At 40.8% G+C, this 11,456-nt stretch overlaps 1 protein-coding gene across 4 annotated transcripts in view; it reads right to left on the bottom strand.

Annotated features, from left to right (window-relative positions):
* Positions 1 to 2,015: 2,015 nt before the first annotated feature.
* Positions 2,016 to 11,456, bottom strand: part of LOC147016215 (GDNF family receptor alpha-4-like) — a 108,001-nt gene continuing 98,560 nt past the window's right edge. For all 4 annotated transcript variants that reach the window (XM_085849040.1, XM_085849038.1, XM_085849037.1 and 1 more), the window contains exon 8: positions 2,016 to 3,447. In XM_085849040.1, the coding sequence (XP_085705166.1) occupies positions 3,295 to 3,447 (153 nt within the window). In that variant the 3' untranslated portion in view covers positions 2,016 to 3,294. The remainder of the gene's footprint in view (positions 3,448 to 11,456) is intronic.

The raw sequence follows: 11,456 nt of genomic DNA, 5'->3' as shown, positions 1-11,456 counted from the left end.
AGAGAGATCGAGAGAGATCGAGAGAGATCGAGAGAGATCGAGAGAGATCGAGAGATCGAGATTCTAGCAGATGTGACACCCAGTTTAATGTCCATCCATGAGATGGCACATGTACTGATGAATCACCCTGACTGTGAAACACCGGGGTGACAGTTTATATTGAGATTCAAACCCAGGCAAGACAGCTGAGAAAGAGCTGCGCACTTCTCGGCTGCCCTGTCGTGATATGGTGATTCATTCCTTTTTAACCACTGAAGCATTTTTACTCCTTGGAATCCTCTAATTGAATTTCCCTTCCTTACCCTGGTGATATCCCCACGGAGAACCGAGCCGTGATATCGCCATGAAAGCTTGTCGCGATTGAAGGTTGTCAAGTGTTTGCCAAGTGCCTTCATCATTCAAGCAAGTACTCCAACAAAACGGTTGAAGAAACTTTAAAAAACGAAAGGTTGATTTTTTTTTTTAATATGTATCTCTTTATGTTGAAGTGACTGGTCGTACAATGAAAGAAGATCGCACAAGAAGGGGAAACGTTGTGCAATGCCCCGAGACATCGTGGGGCCAAATGCATGCGGGTGGGGCCTGAACTTCGTTCAAGTCGATCGATGTATTCGAGTGACAGTGCAGGTACCTTTGCTATATGTAGCCATGGTTTGTAAGTGAACAAGCAAACAGCTTGGAGAGCGCTCGCCAAGTCACTTAAGCACTCAAGCAAGCACTCCAACGAAACTGTTCAGAAGGAACGGCTGACTTGCCAAATGATAGCAAGCTGATTGGTAATGGGACCTACCCGCAAAAACAAAAACATTGCTAATTTCTTAACATTTTCAGATTTCACTCCAAATTTTGACACTTATTTAGTCCACGAGATCCGATCCTCAAAACTGAAATAATTTCGATGATACATTTTAATTTGTCCGTGAGAGCAGATCGTAGAAACTCGCATCAAGTAATGCATGAAATCACTCCAAGCTCCTAATTTGAAAACTATAGCACTTACAAAAGCGATTCATCGGTATGAAGATCAGGCATTTTCGATGATATGAGTGACGAAAGTGAAAAAATACTTTTGAGCGCTTTATCGTTAAGAAATCGTTGCACCTGTTCCACGTCAAGGCATTGTTGAGCAGGCCAAAAAATGGTGAATTAAGACCCCAGCGAGGTTGCCGAGGATGTGCCTGATAAAGGATAATTAAATAAGGCCGTTAATTATCTTCAAAAGGGATGTTTTAATTCATGCAAACAGCCAATTTTCGCTCTTGTACTTCCTTGGATTTCCTTTAGTATACATGGAAAGTTTGGGGCCAGTAGGTTTCATGGTTTTGGAGTTATGGAGGAGACACTGACTGACTGACGGATGGACTGACACACACTGATATTTCTTAACATTATTATAGAAGATTCCCTCCACCACGTTAGGTTGATGGAGGTTATGTTTTCACTCTTGTCTCGCTGTTTATTTGTTTGTTGGCAGAATATCTCAAAAGGTTGTAGATGGGTTCGGCCAAAACTTGATGGACAGGTTGGGTGTGTGACAAGGACTATTCGTTTAGGTTTTTGGTGAAGGTCCGGATCTGGATACGAGCCTTGAATAAAAAATTTTTCGTGATTCTTCACAATTGAGAGATGGGGTGAAAATGATGTATCGCACAATATCTACAAGATTTGTGGACGAGTAATGACAAAACTAGGTGGATCAGATGGTTCGGTGACAAGAACAAGCCGATTCGATTTTGGTTCAGGTCCGGATCCAGATCCAGCCTATCGGTGGGATACAAAAAGCGTAAACCGTTCACCTGGCGGAGGAGTGCGCGCTTCCTCGTGCAGGTCTCGATCTATCAATTGTAGTTCTACAGCGAGCGCTTCTTCACTCCTTCACCATCACTGCCTTGGTTAGATTATGTACTCAATGCTAACCGAAACGGCCTATCCTCGCTTTATTCCTCCATTGAACCCCATTGTTCCCCCGTTCCCCCGTGATTCACTGTGGTAGTAGAAAAGGCTTCAAGAACTAATTTAAGCAAATTTTAATGAGTATTTTCCCATAGCCTTTCGGGTATCACAACATTTTATGACAAAATATAAGTTAAAATTAGAATGCAGTTTTTACATCGTAGTTGCCTTGCACACTGCCCACCATGAACACAATGGATATTTGCAAAATAATTATTTTACACAAAATGGCAATCGATTTGCTTTTAGTGATTCATCCAAATGTCGAAATAGAGGAACAATTAGCGTTAATGGTATCTCCAATTGTGATAAAAAACCTTTTCCATCACCTCCAAACTACATTTTGCTTTTTTAGTAATGACGTCATAATGCTAAGTGCATCACGGTGACAGCGCTAAGCTGAGGCTCGCAGAGGTTTTCTACACAACGTTTTACAGAAGCGAATGAGATCCCTTGGTACACCTTTTGGATTTCTATGAAACAGTGTGGGGTGGTAAGATTAAATTGGAGGGGTGGGTGTGGGGGATGGGGTAGAGGGTGGCTCTAGATTCCATGAAGGTAGTGTTGTGATACAAAAGTAAGGTAATTGTGGCACAAATGAGATCCCATTGGGGTACAATGAAGCATAAATGGGATTCCATGTGGGTGTATGTGGCATTATTGGAATCCCATGGGGGCTGAGGAGTGAGAGTGGGGTGCACGAGTCATAAATGGGATTCCATGTGGGGGTGTATGTGATATGATTGGAATCCCATGGGGGCCAGGGGTGGGGGGGTGCATGAGGCATGAATGGGATTCCATATAGGGGTGTATGTGACATAAATGGGATTTTCTGAGAGTGCTTGTGACATGAATGCATTTCCATGGAGTGCATGAGACATCAATTGCATGGGAGTACATATGGCACGAATGCCATTCCATGGCAGTACATCTGGGATGAATGCTATTCCATGGCATGGTGTGTGAATTATGAATGGGATCACATGGGGAAGTGCATGAAACTGGATTCCTTATAGTTTATGCAGATGGTAATGTGATGCTATGGAGTGGTGTGTGGCCATCAGTTCCATTGGTATGTCTTGTGTGGTAGGTAATCCACATTGTAAGTTTGCAATCTGGCATGCATTCATTGTTCTTCAAAAAAATTGACATCTAATGTAAAGGAAGTTTTCACTCATTTTTATGTAACTTCAGCTCAAAAGTGTAAGAAGGGATTTTTGATCATTCTTTGTCGTGTCTAACAACGTCCTCCAGGCAGCACTCATCAGCGAGGTACAGTAGTAGATAAAAGTGTAGAGCTGGCCGTGCAACCCTCAAGGTTTGGGAATAGCGAGGCCATGATTACAGTGGCAGCAGAAGGAGCGGCAGTGCGAGCAGACCATATGGACACAGGACCGGCACAGTGGTCCGCCGTGCTGCATTTGGGTAAGGGCTCGGTGCCTGATGTCCAGTCAGGGACTGCTTCTGGTCAGCTTGACTGTTAGATGCATCATCCTGCAGAAGGAAATGCACTGTTTACAAAACTATACTAACATGCGTATGTGATGATATGTACCAGGCAAGTGTATGCGATAATATGGATCAGGCATGTATATGCGATAATATGAATCAGGCATGTATATGCGATGATATGGACCAGGCAGGTGTATGCAATGATATGGACCAGGCAGGTGTACGTGATGATATGGATCAGGGAAGTGTATGTAATAGTATGGACCAGGTTGGTGTATGTGATGATATTGACCAGGCAGGTGTATGCAATGATATGGACCAGGCAGATGTATGTGATTATATAGACCAGGCAGGTGTATGCGATGATATGGACCAGGTAGGTGTATGTGATGATATAGACCAGGCAGGTGTATGTGATGATATGGACCAGGTAGGTGTATGCAATGATATGGACCAGGTAGGTGTATGCGATGATATGTACCAGGCAGGTGTATGTGATGATATGTACCAGGCAGGTGTATGTGATGATATGGACCAGGCAGGTGTATGTGATGATATGTACCAGGCAGGTGTATACGATGATATGTACCAGGCAGGTGTATACGATGATATGTACCAGGCAGGTGTATACAATGATATGGACCAGGCAGGTGTATACCATACTTGACAAAAGATCAAATTAAGAAAAATGTCGACAACAAGGTTCCCTTTACAATTGAGCACGACATGCAGTACCACCCTTGTGTACACCAATTTTGGATGTGTAACCAAATATCTTGAATGTCCCTTCTTCCTGCGGTTTCCTTTAATGTGGCCTGAATGTTAACGAGTCCATGGTTGCTGTCATCTTGATCGAAACGGAGTTACACAACTCGCTGTTCAACTTCCCTGTCATACCATGATGTTGTGCAATGATCTTGAACTTGCCTCCACTTTTTCAACATTTTACAACATTCACATATTGGATTTTAGCTGCTGAAATGCTTTTAGTCATTCTGCGTGCCACCGATCTCTGGGATCCATTAGTGTAACTTCATTCTTGTTGGATTGCCTCCATATCCCTTGGCTGCTCCAGGTAACCCACAATGCACTTTAAGGCTTTAGCACATGCTTGCAAACATGATCATATCTCACCTATTTCACCTTAGCTCGATTGGCTCTCGTTATCCTCCCTGATTGGTTTGAATCCTTCATAATCCCTTTAAACAGAATCTCTACATGGATTGGCTACCCTCTTTTTGAATGACATGCTTTCCAGGTACAGTATTCACTTCACTCATCAAGTCTCCATGTTCCTGCACCAGCCCTCATGTCCTGCGTTTTTCATGCTCCGTTTTTATCTGCTGATTATCCGGTGCAATGAGATCCGTTCATTTAAAATAAAATAAAAAAACACTTAATATTGCCTTTATCGTCATCGCTTTTCCATGTTGATCGGATAGTTCAGAGATGGTGTTGAGCGGTTTCCTTTGGGTTCGATGCTGGACCCAAAGATAAACCGTCACCGCAAGGTGCTCTCGAGGAAGCGCAATTCATCAGAGTACTCTACTGTCACTCCGAGAGGACATTACATCATCTGTCCTCTCTACTGGCACTTGCTTGTTGTCATTAAAGATCTCATAGTTGGTTTAAAAACAAGTAGGCCATTGTGTTCTGCTACCCTGAACAGATTTTACATCTCTGCCCCAGTTCAGGATTACTTTGACAGTACCTTTCCATGGAGTATGGTAATCCGCTACGAGGAAGTGTAAAGTCTCAGTTGTGCAAACGTTCACAACTATGTGTGCTGTAATGTTCCCCAGAGGAATATCAAAAATGACGACAACATTGCTTTCCCACTCTAGTGTGAGGCCGAGCTGGCTGAAATATAGCAACGTACACCACCGGCACAAAATGTCCCTGGTGCACAATAACATCAGTGAAGGCTTTTGTGAATATAGAGTGGTAAAGTTGATCTACAGTTAAATGTGGCATTGAGGAAAGAAAGAGAGTGATAGTGTTCTGGTAGAAATGTCTCTGAAATGTCTGTTCCAGTACAGGGTCCAATGGAATGGAGGCAAGATTGGGGGATTTGCCTTTTCTTGCACTTGATGTTCTTGGTGGAAGAAAGGTCGTTTTGGGGTCCGAGAACAACAGGGCCATCATGCTCTGCACCTAATGGAAACACTAGTGTGCTTGAAAAGGCCTTCATGAGAGTTTGGTTTTCCTGGCAGATTCAGCAACTGGAAAACAGACTTCCTTTGTGTAGTTTACTTCGAGACAGGCTGTTGCTATCGTAAAAAGATTGAATGCATCAAATACAATTCAATTAGGTTTGAGGTTTAATCGAAATTGTGCTTTGGAGAGATAACTCAGCCCAATTAGGTTGGTATAAAAATGTGTTTTCCAGGATGATAGAGATTCGTAGTGTGCGGCCCAAGTATACGTGACGAGTGCCCCGTGGGATATGACAGACCGAGGGATTTGTCCCAGCACTAGTTCTGTTGGTGAATGTTTGTTCGGAATAGATGAAGCCGTAGCATTGCAGGACCACTGTCAGCTTGATTTATCAACATAATATCTGATGATGGTTCACATTCATCAATTTGTAAACAACTTGTTGACAAATTTGACTCATCTGGTGGATCATTTTGATGTTAATGTACCGTTCTCTTGTTTGACTCATCTGGTGGATCATTTTGATGTTAATGTACCATTCTCTTATTTGACCCATCTGTTGGATCATTTTGTTGTTAATGTACTATTGTCTTGTTTGACTCATCTGGTGGATTATTTTGATGTTATTGTACCATTCTCTTGTTTGACCCATCTGGTGGATCATTTTGATGTTGATGTACCTTTCTCTTGTTTGACTCATCTGGTGGATCATTTTGATGTTGACGTACCTTTCTCTTGTTTGATCCATCTGGTGGATCATTTTGATGTTAATGTACCATTCCCTTATTTGACTCATCTGGTGGATCATTTTCATGTTAATGTACCATTGTCTTGTTTGACCCATCTGGTGGATCATTTTGATGTTAATGTACCATTCTCTGATTTGACTCATCTGGTGGATCATTTTGCTGTTGATGTTCCGTTCTCTTATTTGACTTATCTGGTGGATCATTTTGATGTTGATGTACCATTCTCTGATTTGACTCATCTGGTGGATCATTTTGCTGTTGATGTACAGTTCTCTTATTTGACTCATCTGGTGGATCATTTTGATGTTAATGTACCATTCTCTTATTTGATCCATCTGGTGGATCATTTTGATGTTAATGTACCATTCTCTTATTTGACTCATCTGGTGGATCATTTTGATGTTGATATCCACTTCTCTTGTTTGTCCCATCTGGTGGATCATTTTGATGTTAATGTTCCCATCTGGTACAAAAAAAAAAACACAACAAAAAAAAAACAGAACCACCGAGTAAAACCCTTGTGAAGAAACTGCTTCGGCAGCAGCAATGCCCTGTCAAGAGAATGGTACATCAACATCAAAATGATCCACCAGATGGATCAAACAAGAGAATGGTACATTAACATCAAAATGATCCACCAGATGGGTCAAACAAGAGAATGGTACATTAACATCAAAATGATCCACCAGATGAGTCAAATAAGAGAACGGTACATCAACATCAAAATGATCCACCAGATGAGTCAAACAAGAGAAAGGTACATCAACATCAAAATGATCCACCAGATGAGTCAAACAAGAGAACGGTACATTGACATCAAAATGATCCACCAGATGGGTCAAACAAGAGAACGGTACATTGACATCAAAATGATCCACCAGATGGGTCAAACAAGAGAATGGTACATTAACATCAAAATGATCCACCAGATGAGTCAAATAAGAGAACGGTACATCAACATCAAAATGATTCACCAGGTGGGTCAAACAAGAGAACGGTACATTAACATCAAAATGATCCACCAGATGGGTCAAACAAGAGAAAGGTACATCAACATCAAAATGATCCACCAGATGAGTCAAACAAGACAATAGTACATTAACAACAAAATGATCCACCAGATGGGTCAAATAAGAGAATGGTACATTAACATCAAAATGATCCACCAGATGAGTCAAACAAGAGAACGGTACATTAACATCAAAATAATCCACCAGATGGGTCAAACAAAACAATGGTACATCAACATCAAAATGATCCACCAGATGGGTCAAACAAGAGAAGGGTACATTAACATCAAAATGATCCACCAGATGGGTCAAACAAGAGAATGGTACATTAACATCAAAATGATCCACCAGATAAGTCAAATAAGACAATGGTACATTAACATCAAAATGATCCACCAGATGGATCAAACAAGAGAATGGTACATTAACATCAAAATGATCCACCAGATGAGTCAAACAAGAGAATGGTACATTAACATCAAAATGATCCACCAGATGGGTCAAACAAGAGAAAGGTACGTCAACATCAAAATGATCCACCAGATGAGTCAAACAAGAGAAAGGTACATCAACATCAAAATGATCCACCAGATGAGTCAAACAAGACAATAGTACATTAACAACAAAATGATCCACCAGATAGGTCAAATAAGAGAATGGTACATTAACATCAAAATGATCCACCAGATGAGTCAAACAAGAGAACGGTACATTAACATCAAAATGATCCACCAGATGAGTCAAATAAGAGAACGGTACATCAACATCAAAATGATTCACCAGGTGGGTAAAACAAGAGAACGGTACATTGACATCAAAATGATCCACCAGATGGGTCAAACAAGAGAATGGTACATTAACATCAAAATGATCCACCAGATGAGTCAAATAAGAGAACGGTACATCAACATCAAAATGATTCACCAGATGGGTCAAACAAGAGAATGGTACATTAACATCAAAATGATCCACCAGATGAGTCAAACAAGGGAATGGTACATTAACATCAAAATGATCCACCAGATGAGTCAAATAAGAGAACGGTACATCAACATCAAAATGATTCACCAGGTGGGTCAAACAAGAGAACGGTACATTAACATCAAAATAATCCACCAGATGGGTCAAACAAGACAATGGTACATCAACATCAAAATGATCCACCAGATGGGTAAAACAAGAGAATGGTACATTAACATCAAAATGATCCACCAGATTAGTCAAACAAGAGAATGATACATTAACATCAAAATAATCCACCAGATGGATCAAACAAGAGAATGGTACATTAACATCAAAATGATCCACCAGATGAGTCAAACAAGAGAATGGTACATTAACATCAAAATGATCCACCAGATGGGTCAAACAAGAGAAAGGTACATCAACATCAAAATGATCCACCAGATGAGTCAAACAAGAGAAAGGTACATCAACATCAAAATGATCCACCAGATGAGTCAAACAAGACAATAGTACATTAACAACAAAATGATCCACCAGATAGGTCAAATAAGAGAATGGTACATTAACATCAAAATGATCCACCAGATGAGTCAAACAAGAGAACGGTACATTAACATCAAAATGATCCACCAGATGAGTCAAATAAGAGAACGGTACATCAACATCAAAATGATTCACCAGGTGGGTAAAACAAGAGAACGGTACATTGACATCAAAATGAACCACCAGATGGGTCAAACAAGAGAATGGTACATTAACATCAAAATGATCCACCAGATGAGTCAAATAAGAGAACGGTACATCAACATCAAAATGATTCACCAGATGGGTCAAACAAGAGAATGGTACATTAACATCAAAATGATCCACCAGATGAGTCAAACAAGAGAATGGTACATTAACATCAAAATGATCCACCAGATGAGTCAAATAAGAGAACGGTACATCAACATCAAAATGATTCACCAGGTGGGTCAAACAAGAGAACGGTACATTAACATCAAAATAATCCACCAGATGGGTCAAACAAGAGAATGGTACATTAACATCAAAATGATCCACCAGATGAGTCAAACAAGAGAATGGTACATCAACATCAAAATGATCCACCAGATTAGTCAAACAAGAGAATGATACATTAACATCAAAATGATCCACCAGATGAGTCAAACAAGAGAACGGTACATTAACATCAAAATGATGCACCAGATGAGTCAAACAACAGAACGGTACATTAACATCAAAAAAAAAAGTGGATCATCTTGATGTTGATGTACCATTCTCTTGTTTGACTAATCTGGTGCATCATTTTGATGTTGATGTACCATTCTCTTGACAGGGCATTGCTGCTGCCGAAGCAGTTTCTTCACAAGCGTTTTACTCGGTGGTTCTGTTTGTTTTTTGTTGTGTTTTTTTTTGTATACAGGTCAAGGTTCGTGCTCAATCCTTTTCAATGCTGAGCTTCAAGCGAGGAAGCGCAACATCCCTTGTTTCAAGCCTTTGCTATGACTCGGCCAGGGTTGAAATACCAACCTCCCAGACTCAGAACGGATACTCTGTCACATGTTGACCTTTGTGGAGATGTGGAGACCTTTGTCACATATTACACATCTTGTAATGCAGTCAAAATATCTTAACTGGACCATTTTACTCCTCTTGTCAAATTAAACTAGAATGGTACTCGGTAGAGCGCATAACTCCGCCAAGTTGAACATTTTACATTTTGTTTCCCACTGATGGGTCGGATCTGCATCCGGACCTGAACCAAAATCGAATTTGTTTGTTATTGTCACCTATTTAACTCATCTACAACATTTTGAGATATCCCACTATGTACCGTTTTTAGCCCGATCTCTCAATGGTGAAGAATCACTTAAAAAACATTGTATAAGGATCCTGATCATCACCAAAATCTCAGCATTTCGTCCATGTCACACACCCAAAATGTCCACCAAATTTCATCCAAATCCTTGCATAACCTTTTGAGATATCGTGTTCTATCCTCTTCAGACAGACACAAAGACACGGGAGAAAACATAACCGACGTCCACCTTCGATGGCGGAGGTAACCAATCCTCTTTTATTGTCGACTAACTTCCTTGTTAAAGAACCACACACTAAACCAGTTGTTAATTTTTCTTCACAGTTTATGTTTTAGTTGAATGGGGGACAGTTACATGACAAATCCGAATTGGCACAGGTCTGTGCTAATATTTTGATGACAAGCTGCAAGTTGGTGCATTCTTAAGGCCCAGTCACACCTTGACGGTTTAGCCAGCTTATGCCGATTTTTGCAAAAATTTGTGTAAAACGCTGGTACACGTCCAATACGTTATGGGTACGTTTTGTATATGTTAAGACCATGCTGAAAAACACTGCCATACGTGGTAGTACGCTGGTTTTAAACGTTGAACTTTTGGGCTTTCCTCAATTTTTTTCATGCTGGAAATTTTACGACGTATGCCGGCATATGACTCACACATTGCGCTACGCTGGCCATAAGTTGTAGGCACGTTATGCGATCGTTGACACACGTTGAAACACGTTACTTGTAAGTTACTCATAAGTCGGAACACGTGGAGGTAATGTTTAGCGTACCCGAAACTTATTTCTAACTAAACCTATGAGTAACGTTTTGTAAGCACGCTACACGAACGTTGTTCACACTTTGCAACACGTTACTTGAAAGTACTACTACTACTACAACTACTAACATCGACATCATTAAATTCTCTCGAACTACTACTACTACTACCAACATCGACATGACTAAATTCTCTCGAACTACTACTACTGCTACTACTACTACCATCGACCACTAAATTCCCTCGAACTACTACTACTACCAACAACGACATCACTAAATTCTCTCGAACTATTACTACTACTACTACGACTACTACTACTGCTACTGCCACTGCCAGTGACATTGACTCAACATGGAATTAGGAACACTGACGGTTTCCTCTTGTGAAGCCCATTTGCATATACCAATTCCCCTAAACGCTGCCAATACGCCATTATAGGGTAGCTGTAAGTAACAAACACGTTCAGTAAGTTGTGTGGTCGTCCGGAAGACGTCAATCAAATTCGTCTCCATACGCCAATGTGCGTTTGAGATACGTTACACATTGGTTCAAAGCACGCTACTCATAGGTTCAAAGCACGC

Source organism: Eptatretus burgeri, chromosome 12 (genome assembly GCF_056783735.1).
Source record: "Eptatretus burgeri isolate ZD-2024b chromosome 12, Ebu_testis_v1, whole genome shotgun sequence".
Classification (NCBI taxonomy): Eukaryota; Metazoa; Chordata; class Myxini; order Myxiniformes; family Myxinidae; genus Eptatretus; species Eptatretus burgeri.
This window is presented reverse-complemented; position numbering and strand designations above follow the sequence as displayed.